This window comes from Talpa occidentalis, unplaced genomic scaffold, assembly GCF_014898055.3.
Source record: "Talpa occidentalis isolate TD23 unplaced genomic scaffold, MPIMG_talOcc4v2.1 talOcc4.7, whole genome shotgun sequence".
In the NCBI taxonomy this organism is placed as follows: Eukaryota; Metazoa; Chordata; class Mammalia; order Eulipotyphla; family Talpidae; genus Talpa; species Talpa occidentalis.
Window position 1 is genome coordinate 119,170,810 of NW_023605083.1, and position 14,607 is coordinate 119,185,416.

At 40.9% G+C, this 14,607-nt stretch overlaps 1 protein-coding gene across 3 annotated transcripts; it reads right to left on the reverse strand.

Annotated features, from left to right (window-relative positions):
• Positions 1-10,140: 10,140 nt before the first annotated feature.
• On the reverse strand, positions 10,141-14,337 carry KRT24 (keratin 24). 3 transcript variants are annotated; one of them, XM_037492622.2, is made up of 8 exons: positions 13,732-14,337; positions 12,874-12,956; positions 12,357-12,513; positions 11,936-12,100; positions 11,714-11,839; positions 10,978-11,198; positions 10,658-10,707; positions 10,141-10,462 (listed from the first exon to the last, which is right to left on the reverse strand). In XM_037492622.2, the coding sequence occupies exons 1-8, from the start codon at positions 14,335-14,337 to the stop codon at positions 10,359-10,361; spliced, it is 1,512 nt and encodes a 503-aa protein (XP_037348519.1). In that variant the 3' UTR covers positions 10,141-10,358. The 3 variants fall into 3 exon arrangements, with proteins under 3 accessions (XP_037348519.1, XP_037348518.1, XP_054544927.1); XM_037492621.2 differs by having other exon boundaries at positions 10,658-10,767; XM_054688952.1 differs by having other exon boundaries at positions 10,658-10,770.
• Positions 14,338-14,607: the final 270 nt, after the last annotated feature.

Genomic DNA, 14,607 nt, shown 5'->3' on the forward strand with positions numbered 1-14,607 from the left:
GCGTGGCTTTTAGCACCAGCCTCCCTAAGAAAATCTTGTCTGGGTATGGCTCTCCTCTGACAGGAGGGCTGATCACTTCCTGGTCCTGGATAAATGCCCTGTATAGTAGTGATAGTCCAGTCCTTAGAATTGAGCATTTATGTGTTTCAAATTCCTTGAAGGAGGATCCAGCTTTGGTTTTTCTCTTATGTCCTCTCTAGAAACTTCCCTATTGTGGATCACATTCAAAGGAACAATGTCGTTCTTATCTATGGCAGAAGATCACATACCTTTGGGTATTTTGCTTATTTGCCTTCACTGATGACTTGAATTATTGAGTTCCATTCTCTGCCTTAAATGTCCTGGAAACCAGTCCCTTCCCCATCTCCCCACTGAAACCCACCCCCAAAACTAGACCTGCATTCTTTCTGCCCACAGCTTGGCTGTTAACCAAATCTAACTGCTTTCTGTCTTCCAGCCTGGCCAGTTAAATCAGATAACTTATGAGCCCTTTGTGACAACACCAAACTAATTTGTTCTTCCTGAGTATTCCTGCTTCTCCAGATAAGGAAAACCTGGCAATTCAGGTCCTTTGCAATCCAGGTCCAGCAACTTGTCCATGAGGCATCCATTTTTCAAGAGCATCTGACTACTGTCCAGATGCAGACAAGAGCCTGCCGCTCCGGTGGCCGTCACCCAGTTCTCTCTGCCCGCCTGCTTTGCCCAGTGATCTGCCAAACCTGCATTCCTATGCCCTGGCCCATGGCACTCAACTCTTGTGTTCTCCCAAGCCCTGCTTCCCCCAAATCTAATATAAGCACAGTCACCAGCTTTTTGTAATTTGAGTCTTGGGGTTCCTACCTCTTGCTGACCGAGCTTTACATTAAAATCCTTTATCTCCCAAAACCCTTGATGGCATGTCTTTGGCATGCTTGTGCACAGGGTAGCCGCACCCTAGGTTTCTCTATAGCACCCTCCCACTGTTCAAACCTACTTGCCGAATGGGCCTATTCCAGAACAAAGCACCCCCACATCCCATGGCCCCCTCTGTGCTCTCATTTCTTCCTGCTCCACGTGGGCGTCTTAGTTTTCTCTACCAGCACGGAGTTCCCAGCTTTCTCTGGCTGGACTCTGCTCCCTGTTAGCTGTTGTCAGACACATCTGCTTCTACCGCCCCATACTCCTCTCTTTCCCTTGCTTTCAACTTCCCCAGCCAGGTTCAAAGGATCGAGCACTTCTAGCTGCTCATACTCTTGCTCTGTAGGGCACAGTGCAGGTCACTGCTGGCACACTTGTGTCTGTGTTGATAGGAAGGTCCTTTTCTAAATAAGCCTGCTACGTGAAAACTGGTCTCAAGCAGTACATTTAGCCTTTTCATAAAAAGACAATTTACAAAAGAAACTTTAACTCTACAAAACCAATTTTAATTGTATTTCCCTACAGGCTTGGAGAAGGGAGGATCGATCTTGGTTAGTCAATGAATGGTACTTAAAATACATAGAATAACAAAAATTCTGTTTGTCTCCAATTTTTAAGTGAGGTTCAAAATGCTTGATCATCGTTTCCTCCTTCTCTGGATTGATCAAGGGCAAGGAGTGCATGTCTTAAGATTTTTGGGGACCTATCCCAGCTCCCCCTAATTTAGTGGTGTTTTCCTCAAATCCCTTAGTCTTACTGCTTATTGAATGCTTTCGAACAAATGAATGAATATCAGAGTAGACAGCTTTTGTTGCCTTTACATCTTGTCTGGAAAATAAATCAATTTTTGTTAAACCTATCTTTAAAAATAGTTCTGGAAGTGTTCACTGCAGGCCTTAGGATTGTTCTGACTTTCTCATTGTTCAGCCAGGGAAGGAGCTGCTCTCTTGGGATTACTGTTGTATATTTAGGTTAGAATGATAATCCTTCCCTCTTGGGTGTGGCAATAATACAGCATACCAACAATTATTCAGTTTAATGCAGCTTAATTACATTTCTAAATCATGTAATTTTACATGAATATAACACATCTACTTCTGTAAATAACTTTGAGCATTTGGAGAAAATCTTGGGGTCCATAGCTTTTACTCTCGAAGATTACTATTTTTGAAATCTTCAAGAGCCACAGTTAGCTACTGATGCTTGGAAAAGATATTTGGGCTCTTCCCTCTGTTTGAGGATGAGGGAAACATTTTCTATTTTCCTTCCTTCTTTCTTAATTCTCCATGTTAATCTTAAAGATTGAGTGAAACAACCCATTCATTTTTTCAGCTATATGATTTTATATACTTTCGATAGTTGTTATACTGCTTTTTCACTTTTAACTATAATTTCATGTCACCAGCAATCAATGTTGTAAGCTCGCCATAAAAATTAATCTGGTATTAAGGTAAAAGCATGCATGATTCACTGTCTGATTTAGTACCTAACACAGTCACTGATAGTTTGTAATACTAGGCTCATTTGTGGTCTAGAATGTTCTGAAATTTGTGAACATTTTTTATTTCCTTTTAATTATCTTACCCCTTTACTTGGCTTTTTATTTATTTATTTGTTTATTTGTTTGTTTGTTTGTTTGTTTATACATGCACTGGGTACAGTCAGAAGCGCGGGAGGGTGAGAGAATTCACCAGAGCCAGAGCGGGGAGCAGAGCAGGCAGAAGGACCGAAGTACACTGCTGAGGGGAGCAGTGGGCGGCAGGAGAGGTCTGTGCGCCATGTGGGACCCTCCTCCGGTGGCCGGGGAGCAGCCGGGGATCGAACCGGCGCTGCAGAGGCTGCGGGCAGCTTCGCAACCCAGCGCTCAACCGCTGCGCCACTGGGGAGGCCCTTACTTGGCTTTTTATATCGCTGGTTCATCCAGTAAAAATTTAAAAACCCTGGTGGCGCAAGGGGTTAAGACGCAACCTATGAAGCTATCCACAGCCTCTGCAGCATGAGTTCGATCCCCTGGCCAGCCAGGGAGCACCCCACATGGCACATGGCAGACCTCTCCTGACTTGTCAGCTGCTCCCCTCAGCAGTGTATTTCAGTCAGTCTGCCTGTTCTGTTCCCCGCTCTGTCTCTGGTGAATCCTCTCTCCCCTGTACCCCAGCTCTTGTACGCATAAATAAATAAATCTTTAAAAAAATTAAAAAAAAAATAGCTGACTATATCTTCAGATGTCTGGAGTCCCAAAAGCAGTTCAGTTAGGCTCTTTACAAAGAGACATTTTACCAAAGAAATTTTAACTGCACAAAACCAATTTTGTTTTTAATTATATTCCAAATAATAGATAAATTAAAAGTAATGGTACAATCATTACAATGATTATATTTGGAAATTAAATTATAAGTAATTATATTTGGAAATGAATCAACTTTCTGAAATTTAGCCCAGTCTATGGAAATCAAAGCTGGTGATAGGGCAAGAAAGGTTGCCCTTCAGTGAGTCCACATTTCCGCCACACCTTTTACAAATATTTTCATACTGTTGTCTTCAGAAAAGTTCATGATACTAATCCATGAAGCTGCAACTCCTTCTTAATTGCTCTTTGCAAATACCTCATGTCACCAGCGGCTCGCCCATCCATCACTGCTGACTCCGGAAATGAAATTTGGTAAGATGTTGACATAAAAGATGTTGACAAGCCTGGTCACCCTCAAAAACCATTATCTTTGAAACTTTTTCATGTAGCCAGGAAACAAGTGACTCATGCTTTGAAAGATTTGGCCATTGAAGTCAGCCCCACTTGAGCATTAAGGCAACATTTTCAGGTCTCTGAGAAACTCTAAATGTTAATCTTTTGGGATTAACTTTGATCTTTTTTCAACTGTGTGAGTCTATCCAATACAGTTGATAATTTAACTATATTTCCTTATTACACTACTTATATATTGTAAGCCGTCAAAAAGTTTATTCATTTTTTGTTTAGTTTATTACCAATAATAGCTTTTTACTGGAGTCTTTGGGATTTTCTACATATATTATCATGTCATGTGCAAATAGTGCTAGTTTTACTACTTCCTTTCCAATTTGGATATGTTTTCTATTCTTTTCTTATTTAATTGCCCTTTCCAACATTACATTGAAGAATAGTGCTGAGAGTGGATATCTGTCTTGTTTCTGATCTTAATAATTATCTTTTAAATTGAGTCAAGTATCAAGTATGTACAAGACAGATTTTACCTGATTCTTTTCTGAATATGGCATGTGTGACTCATTCTGGAAAGGACCTCTCTGATGTGTTTCTTGATTTGAGATAATTTATATTTCAGAATGTCATATTTTTTATGTTATATTTTTATTGATATCCACTAGGTTTAGAAACTGTTTTATGTTGTTGAATTATCTGAATTTCTAGAATTTTGTTAGTTGCAAAATGTTTTAAAAAATGTACTTCAAAAGTTTGAATGTCTACCCCTTGGTTAGGATTTTTGCTATGTATGATAAATTTTATGTACCAATAAGACTATTATGCTTTTATCTTGTAAATATCTATCTGGCTTTAATTTGTACACAAAGACCCACTTACCTCTCTGGTTTTCTATTGAATACTTCTAGTTGGTGGTTCCACAGCTACATCAAGCTCAATACATGTACAACTTGCTAGATTGTCTTTTCTTCTGACCCTATTTTTCCTTCCAACTGTCCAATTTTTATTCTACCTTGAAATTTTAGAATTTTTGTCTACCCTGTTGTAGCTCATTTAGGTCTAATAATTAGCCAAATATTAGCTCTCAGATTCTTCAGTTTGCCAGGGGGTTATCTGAGTCTAGAAAAATTTTAATTTATTCTTAAGATCCCGCAGTAACCTACTAACTTTATCTCTAGTCTCCATTCCCACGACTCCAGTCCATTTTACATACAGAAGTGAGGTTAATTTTCTTATTAAGCCCTTGATAAATCAAAGCCTAAAGTCTCCAGAGTTCCCTGTGGAACGTAAGATTAGTCTATTCTCCTCAGAGAAGCCTTTAACGTTCTCCATGATTTGACCCTATTCCACAAATCTAGTTTTATCCCAGACATTCTGCAAGGTGAATTCTTTATTCTGTGAGATTCAGCTTCATGTGCCTTGCATACATGGCCCAGTCCTGTCACTTTTCTTTCATGCATATTGGTTTCATTTCAAATCTTTCCTGCAAAATTCAAAAAAATTTTTCAATTTGAATAGGAGCCAGAATTTCCCCAACAGAGATCTCATGTTGACATTTAATGACAAAGGTTTCCAGGTGTTTTGTAAACTTCAAATGGCATCTTTTCTGTCTCAGTTACTAACTAAAGAAGCCCACGATCTTGAATTTTTCTTCAGAGTTTTAAAAAATAAACTCTATTGGGGAATATCCTATTTTGAAAAAGTATTGCTGAAGTGAAACCATGAAGTTATCTGTGTAGACAAACTGATTCATGGCATCTATACCCAGGGGGGAACGTTTTGCATACCAAGGCTCCTACAGAGTGTTGTCTTAGCTCCAGGGCCTGAAAAGTCTGCTTCAGTTCATTCATCTCAGTCTTGGCAGAATGGGATACATTAGCATTCTGCGATCTGCTGTGGCAGCACTCTGCTCTGGACACCATCACAAAGGGAGCCGTCTGTCAGTGAAGGGAAGCCGTCCTGCATCCCTGCCTTGCTGTGCTCTCAGTTAATGTGCTGTCAGACCCGATTGTAGCAGACTGGTGACTGCTCTGACATGGTTTCTCAGTGAGTTCTCAGGTGATCGAGGAGCCTGGTTACGTTGACACACCTGTCACATCTGCAACAGCAGTTGGGCCTTGCCTTTCCCCAGTTGGAAACAACCAGCAAGTAGGTCAACCATGATGACAGCAGAATTCACTTCACTTATTAGAGTTTTCCTTAACCTCTTCATTGTATTGGGCATGAAGACAAGAATTAAGTGGGAAAGAGCAAGTTCCCCTCCAGTGTATGGACCTACATATCTTCACAGTTCTTGATGAAATAAGCTGAATTTGCTGCCAGACTTTCAATCTGTGTTCCCATATCAGTGTTGAGCGAAGTCAGATCATTTGGGATTTGATGTCAGCTATATGCTCTGGCATGGGGACAATTGAATCTCAAAGCTGGAAAAGTCTCAAATGTTCTCAATGGTTATTCACTTTGTGTTAATGCTCTGTTCTAAACAATTTTTTAAAGAACTATTTCCAGAAATGCTTCCGTTCAATATTTGCTTCAAATGTAATTTATTATTAATGATTCACATTTTGGGGGAGTTGCCTTGGCATTGCATATAAAATGCTGAAGGTTTGGGGAAAGAATTTTAATTTCTTTTTTAAAATTTAAAAACATTTTCCCCACCACAATCCCATGTGTCCCCTTGTTCCTCTCCTTCCTACTTCACTGAGAGCCCTCAGGATATTTATCAATGTTCACTGGTTTTAGAAAGTGTTTCATGTTGTTGAATTATCTGTTATATGAATGTCCAAGATTTGTTTATATTTTAAGATTTTTTAAAAATTTATTTGTGCATACAAGAACTGGAGTATAGGCCAAGGGTGCAGGGGGTTGAGAGGATTCACCAGAGACAGAGTGTGGAGCAGACCAGGCAGAAATACACTGAAATACACTGCTGAGGGGAGCAGCAGGTAAGACAGGAGAGGTCTGCTGTGCCATGTGGGTGACTCCCTGGTGGGGCATGGAACTCATGCTTCAGTGACTGCTGATAGCTTGATAGCACTGAGACTTTAACTCCTGCACCACCAGGGGGACCCCCAAATTTGTTTTTATTGTTCTGACATACTTTGCTGCACATATTTCTCTCAAGTTTCCTCCATTTTGTTGAAAATGACGGCAGTTCATTCTTTTCTATGGCTGCATAATATTCCAGTATGGACATACCACATCTTCCTGATCTAATCATCTGTTGGTGGACATTTAGGCTGCATCTATGCCCTAGCTATTGTAAATAATGCTGCAGTGAACATTGGGGTTTTTGTGTTGATGATCTCGTGTTCTTTGACTATATGCCCCCAAGTGGGAACATTCCACTCTTGAGCATTTTTATTTCTCAGGATGTTGTCCCTAATTTGTTGAGGGCCTTGTCCACACATATAAAGGAGAGAGTCAAATTAAAGAATCTTCAGAGCACATAATGGTACTTTTTAGGAGCCTCACTTAACATACCTGATACATAAAAAATCTTTCTCATGAAACATAAATCATTCTTTAAATACAAACCATCATCACACTCTTAGAAATAATGAGCTTCTATTATGTACTCAACTAAAATATTTTTTCAGTTTTAGGACTTCATTTATTTCTAAAATGAAATAATACTTTTTTTTTTTTTTAAAGAAATGTTTACAGACTTTATTTGCCTGGTGGTACTTTACATCTAGACAATCAGCAGTCAGTTTTGGTTCATCCCTTGACCATTAGCCCTCCCCACATGGTCCATGTTTCCATAGGCTGGGGAACATGCCTTTAACCTCTTGGTACTTTGGCAAACCTACAAGACCCTTATTGATGGAGGGTAACATTCAATCTCTCCTTCTGGTGTCCCTATGTGTGTTGCCAGGTACATCTACTACCAGTTCTGGAGCCAGGGGATTTACCTGCTGATGGAGTCACATGGTAGATCTTTAAATCTTATGCATTTCAGTACTGAGCACACTGAATATTTAATGCCAGACAAAAATCAATTTTGTGTGCTTTAAAACCTCCACTTAGTTTATATCCCATTAAGCATGAGCCATTCCTCTACTAATTGCATAATTCCTGAACTATTTTTTCCCCCCCAAGATGGGTAGCTTCAATAATCTGCTTATTTTGGTTACAAACCAGAGTTGAGAGTACCTCTTACATAGTACTTGGCCTTACTTCTAAGAAATGTTTTGCTCAAACAAATGAAATAATTTAATAAAGTGCTTGGGAATTTTGCTCTGATTTTATGTATCAGGCAATCTCATCTGCTCCTGTCCCTGCAGTTTGGATGCTGTTTTTGATAAATACCAAAAAAGCTGACCAAACTCATTTCTAAGCTTTCACATTTTGCATAGTTTATAGAACAGCTGATAAAACTGCTAAGGGAGTTTTGGTCATTCATGGATAAAAATGGATCACATTTTTCATCCACTACAGAACCGTTATGGTTTCTGTGAACTTCAGTGCACTGATTTCTTTGACTGGTACATATGTCTCCTTGTCTTAAAGAAAGTTGAAGCCTTTAGGGGTTTCTCTGCTGAAAATTATGCTTTTTATAACTTGCAATAGCACTATAAAAATAAGCATGACTTCACATAGTGTTTCTCTCCACTCTTTGTTTTCCATTAGGTAATCATATCTTACTTTTATCCAATTCTTTCCCTATGACTTTGAACCATTGTGTTTAGAGGCCACATCTTCTAAGTGATTTTCAAATAAAAAAGCAATACCTGCTCCACAGACCACGTGGAGCAATTGGCAGCCATCTTGAGAATGCAAGTTCTTCTTCCTCCCCCAGGCTCCCCCCTCAGCCCCTCCCCTAGACCTGCCTGGGAATTGCTGAGGACCTTATGGTGCACTCACTTCTCTTGCTCCCTTTAGTATTTTTTTACACAAAGGCATAATATATACACTGACTTGGCACGTTGCTCTTTACACTTAAAATATAGTTCTATTTTCAAGTTAACATTTATAAAAACCCCATGCATTATTTTTTTGTGGCTCACTCATATTTCATTACCTGACTGCACAAGGCTTATTCAACAGTTTCTTAGTGGATGGACATTCAGGATGCTTTTGCTCTTTTAGAGCATACTGCAATAAATACCTTTGCACATACCATAATTCTGGGTATAAGGGTATTAATGAATCTAACAGACCTTAGTTGTCAAATAATGAGAAACAGTCACTTAGATAATGCCTGTCCCCATGACTGTGATGAATATTTATTACCTTCCCAAGCTGAGTGGCCCTATACTCTAAATTTACTAGAGTAGTTCGTATTATCAATTTATATTGTAACAGATTATAATCTATTATCTCTGGTTGTTGCCATTTTTTTGAGACTAGATTCCTGAAGTTTGGACAAGTTCCATGGTGTCTAGATCTTTGAAATGTCAAGGGTCCCTCCTTGTTTTGCACCAACCATCATTTCTGGACTTTACTCAAGTCATCCCTGTTCTGTGCACTCTGGATGACTCCTGATTCCATTTGAGAAAGATAATGAAATTATCCTCAAAACTGGGCATGATTCTCTACAAGTTTGTGTGGAAGTCTATGTAAATTTTTTTTTAAAGATTTATTTATTTATTTATTTATTTATTTATGCAAGCACTGGGTACAGTCAGAAGTGCAGGAGGGTGAGAGAATTCACCAGAGCCAGAGCAGGTAGCAGAGCAGGCAGAAGGACAGAAGTACACTGCTGAGGGGAGCAGCGGGCGGCAGGAGAGGTCTGTGCGCCATGTAGGACCCTCCTCCGGTGGCCAGGGAGCAGTCGGGGATTGAACTGGCGCCGCAGAGGCTGCGGGCAGCTTCGCAACCCAGCGCTCAACCACTGCGCCACCGGGAAGGCCCCAATGTAAATTTTTATTGGTATTTTATAGGTGTACATTTGTAGGATATTTTAACCTATGATAATGCTTTTGGTGATTTTTTCTTTTTCCTTTTAAAAGATAATTATGGCATGACTTTTACACCTGTCATCTGTTTTGCTACTCTGTAGGAGTAGTCTTTTGGTAGTCTTTTGAACACTAACCAGAGCTGTGTTAAGCAAGCTTAAGATGCAGATCATATTGCAGTGTTATGAGTTCCCCTGTATTTTCATGTTCCTTGTGCTTCAGTCAACAAAACAAACACTTCATCACCCCCTTCCCTGGGAGTCTGTGCATTTTACACATGATGGATCTGAGATAGGCTGTGGGCTTGTCATTTAATTCATGTGTCATTAAAACAGTTAAACACTAACATTAAACAATGTGCTATCGCTGTGTTTGTTTCTTTCCATCCTTCTTTGTGGGTTAAACTGTTGGTTATAGTTACAGGGACCGTGACGTCTAATTTCAGGTATCACTGAGTTCTAATGTGATTTTGTTGAAGATGCCACATAAAAAATGCCCATGATTTTTACGAAAACAGTGCTACATCAATACCGAATAATGCAGCTAGCTCATAATTGATACCATCATGTCTAGGTAAAATATTAAATCTTAAAAAAAAATCAAGAACAATTTAGTTAACTTGCAAAAGTAAGTTTATTGAAGCATAGAAACAATTAGAGCAAAGTTGTCATTTCAACTTTTTAAAGAGCATTCTAATAAGAAAAGAGAAGGATGCAGAAAAATTGGTTAGTTATCAATTTCTAGATGGACATTTTCTTCTGAAGTTATCCAAAAAGATGATCAGATCAATGAGGCTTCCTCATTTGTGTCCTTTAGATATTTTTTCTCTGAAAGACACCCTGGTTGATCTGGAAACCGGAAATCACTTATTTATATTTCACCTCAGAAATATTGCTGACTTGAGATGAGACGACTTTGCCGTCCACCATCTCCTCTACGATGGTCTTGGTCACTCTAGTCTTGCCTTGATCTGAAAATAGTAGAATCAGATTGTCAGTTTGGGAAAGACCCCAGAAACCCCGATGGAGAGGCATTCAAAGGCATTCATTTAAGGTGTTCTCTCAGGGTAAGATTACTTAAACAATACACACTTTGAATATGACAAGCAAGACGTGCCTTTCCTTTTAAATTATAAAATTATCATGACTATTAAGAAAATGCCTACCCCTTGATTGGCCAGAGCTTCCAGATATCGAACCCCTGGATCCGGTGTTTCTGCCTCCTCCCGTCTGTCTGGATCCCGAGCTTCTAAAATCAAAGCCCCCCACATCAGAACTACTGGGAGAAAAAGGAACTGTTTACCCTTCGCATTTTGCAACTGGCAGAAGCCTCGGGGTGGGTGGGGGTGGGGCTTTTCAGGAGGGAGTCTTGTGATTGGAAGGTGTCACTGTCGCTATAACTACAAGTCCCACCCCCAGCCCCTTTGGGTCCAGAACGTAAATGCACCAAGATCAGCATTTTGGCTCGCTCAGGCCTTTCGCTTACCCTCCTCCCTCGCCGTCGAGCAGGCGGCGGTAGGTCTCGATCTCCATTTCCAGGCGGGTCTTGATGTTCAGCAGCTGCTCATACTCGGAGTTCTGGCACTCCATCTCGCCCCGGATCTGGCAGATCTGGCCCTCCAGGCTGCTGATCTTCATCTGAATGTCTGACAGCTGAACCATGTAGCCGCATTCCGTGTCGGACAGGGTCCCCTCCAGGGAGCTTTTCTAAGAAAAAAACAAAAAATTCTATGATGAAATCAAGCCATTAGATAATTAAAAAACACATTTTTTAAGGCACCAGAAACACACCTTCATCAAGTTGCTATATTGTTATATCACTGTTTCCTTAATTTCTGTTGGTATTACTTTTTTTTTTTTAAATCAAGGTAATGTTCATTTCTAATAGTGTAAGTTTCAGGTGTGCAGTTTTACATTTTGACGTCTGAATAAATCACATTATGATCACTGCTGAAGTCTGGGCCCCGCCCAGGGTAGAGTGGGCCCCTTTCCCCATATTCCCCACTCCCTGCCATCCCTGCCCCTGGCATTACTTTTAAAAACAGAATCTTTCATGAGAATATTCCAATTATCTCTAACTGGAATGTTACAGCTTTCTATAACCACAATACAGGCCTCCTTAAAATTGCTTTCATTATGTGCCAAGTGGCACATCTTGGCAAAGAAAGAAATTGGAATTGCTTAACTCCCTATTGGAGATTTTGAAAAGCGATGGCACGTACCATGGCCAGTTGGGACTGGAGCTCGATTTCCAGGGCTTGCATGGTGCGTTTCAGCTCTGTTATCTCACTCTTGGCGGAGTTGGCTGCCCCAGCATCGGTGGAGATCTGTGCTTGCAGGGATGCACTCTAAAGAAAACACAATGCAGTTATTGTAGGCTGATGAAATGTGTGCAAGTGGCTGTGTGTGGCCGCAGGCTCGGAAGCTCCGCTGTGATGCTGTACCTGCTTGTTAAACTGCTCCTCGGCCTCCCTGCGGTTTTGCTCAGCCAGCTCCTCGTACTGCGCCCTCATGTCATTCAGCAACTTGGTCAGGTCAGTTCCTGGGGCAGCATTCATTTCCACGGTCACGTCTCCTCCAGAGGAGCCTCCTTGCATACTTTTCATTTCCTGGAGCGAAGAGAAAACACCATAGTGATGAAAATGTAAAAGCAATAGTTTCTAAAATGTGCATACACAGTAAAAAGTTGAACCCAGGTCATCGGGAACCTCCTTTCCCCCACCAGCAAAATCAGATATAATTTGCTCATTGCTACTTTTTCCAGGTCATAGGAGAGAGATGGAAATCCATTCAGATAGAATTTGTTTTTATAGCACTGGGGAAGGAGTAGGTCAGAGCTGTTTAATAGCATGGGGGTGCTCTCACCTCCTCGTGGTTCTTCTTCAGGTAGGCCAGCTCCTCGGTGAGGCTCTCGATCTGCATCTCCAGGTCGGATCGAGTCATGGTCAGGTCATCCAGGATCTTCCGCAGGCCGTTGGTGTCAGCCTCCACCGACTGCCGGAGATACAGCTCGTTCTCATACCTGGCGTGGGCAGCAGTAAGACATGAGCATACATTTCAATAGAAGACGGTGGATTCCTACATATTCAAGTTCTCTCCTCTAAGCATTTGATATTTGAAGGCTACTAAGTTTTCTCTTAGGAGTTATTCCCCTGTAAAGGAAAATATGAACCTATTGTTAATTCTATGGACAGACAATATCTTTTATAACCAAAATATCACCCTTAATTTGCTTCTCTCTTTTCTTGCTGTGGAATGGTTTTAAAGTTTGTCTTTGGGATGTTTGTGAATTTAGGTTGTGCTCCACTAAAGAATAAATTAAGAAGTGGATCGAATTTTATTTTTCCTGCAATGTTTATCTTCAAGGTTTCACTGTTCTTACTTCAGTCTGAAGTCATCAGCAGCCAGTCTGGCATTGTCAATCTGCAGAACGATCCCAGCATTTTCAATCGTGGCTGTGATGATCTAGGAAAGACAGTAACAGTGAGTGAATCATGGATGCCTTTTACCTGATATCTGTGTGCCCACCTGTGAGGGTAGATGGTCCCCTGTGTTACCTTTCAAAGGTGAACTGCTTTGAAAATTTGCTTAGTTATACTGATAATCCTGGTGTATTTGGGTTACATCCTTCTGCTAGTTAACAATTTGCACATTTATTGGAATAGGCACCCAACATGGTTATAAGGAACACAGACCTTTGCATCTTCTGTTGCTTAGAAGGTCAGTTATTCTATGAGCTCCTTCATAGTGTGAAACATGAATTTCACTTGCAAATAAGTCTTTAAAATTATGTATTTCCCATAGAAGATGGCTAAATATTTAGATTCCAGCACATTCTCATACAATATTGACACCAAATTTTCTTGGAAGAAAAAGAGTTGTAAAGGCTGTTTAAATGTGGCAAGATACTAAAATATGTCAACCTAACAATTAAATGAAACAATTAGATTAAGTTAGTGTGGACTCATTCTTATATATCCACATTAATATGTTGACTGGCATTGGGTAAATTTTACTGTGAAGTAGAAGTATTCATCTTTAGATGCAAACAGAAAATTAATGTGGTTGGATGTCACATACAAGGCTATCAGTTAGAACACACCAAGTTTCATTTTACATGTACAACGAGCAGATATGTTTTCAAATACTTCCTAGATTTAAATTCTTCATTATGGTACACGATCTGAATAAAAGCAAAAGATACAGAAAAAGTAGAAATTCAGCATTGCATTGTTCTCACCTGATTCCTGAGATCTTCAATTATTGGGTAGTATTTGCTGTAATCTCTTCCAGAGCCAGTGTCTCCAGACCCAGACCCATTTTTCTCATACCATTCCTTGATTTTGACCTCTAGATCAGTGTTGGCCTCCTCCAGGGCTCTGACCTTGTCTAGGTAATTGGCCAGGCGATCATTGAGGTTCTGCATGGTTTGCTTTTCACCTCCGGAGAAAAGCCCTCCATCGCCACCACCTCCACCCATGCCGCCACCCATTCCGCCACCCATTCCACCACCATAGCTGTAGAAGCCTCCACCAGCACCTCCACCGAATCCAGATCCCCCACTGAATCCAGAACCCCCGCCGAATCCAGAACCCCCACCAAAGCCAGACCCAGAGCCTGACGCTCCTCCATATCCGCCTCCGCTTGAGAAGCTACCACAAGCCCCTCCGAAGCCTCCGCTGGACCCCCCACTCATGCCGTAGCTGCTGGAGCCTCCTCGCAAGCCCCGGCTAGAGCCGCCCCCAAGACCGCATTTGCTTCCACCGCTGAAGCCGCTTCCACAGGTGGAGCCCCTGATGGAGCCGCTGCCTCCAGCCCTGGAGGACATGCGAGCGGTGCAAGACATGATGCTCCTGCAGATGTGTAGCTTGTCCAGTGAGTGAGAGAAGTGATAGAGAGGAGCGTGTTTGCAGGCTGCCTTTTTGGCCCTTATATACACACTTTTAGGGTGTTCCTGTTCTGTGTCACTTCTTAATCCCTGTTAAATTTTGCTAATCCCCAATTGGATAATTTTTTTTTTTTATAAACCCACTCTACTGGCTGTTTTTTCTGAAGCTGGGTCAGAGCCCCAGGGCATTTAGTATATCAAGAAAAAAAAAAAATAAGGTGGAGCAAG

What these genes read in the sequence shown, in the direction of transcription:
- KRT24 (XM_054688952.1), bottom strand. Translation starts at nt 14,337, where the DNA reads ATGTCTTGCACCGCTCGCATGTCCTCCAGGGCTGGAGGCAGCGGCTCC. An exon ending in TTGAAGATCTCAGGAATCAG is followed by an intron (nt 12,957 to 13,731) that starts GTGAGAACAATG and finishes TGTCTTTCCTAG; the next exon opens with ATCATCACAGCCACGATTGA. An exon ending in AGGAGCAGTTTAACAAGCAG is followed by an intron (nt 11,840 to 11,935) that starts GTACAGCATCAC and finishes TGTTTTCTTTAG; the next exon opens with AGTGCATCCCTGCAAGCACA.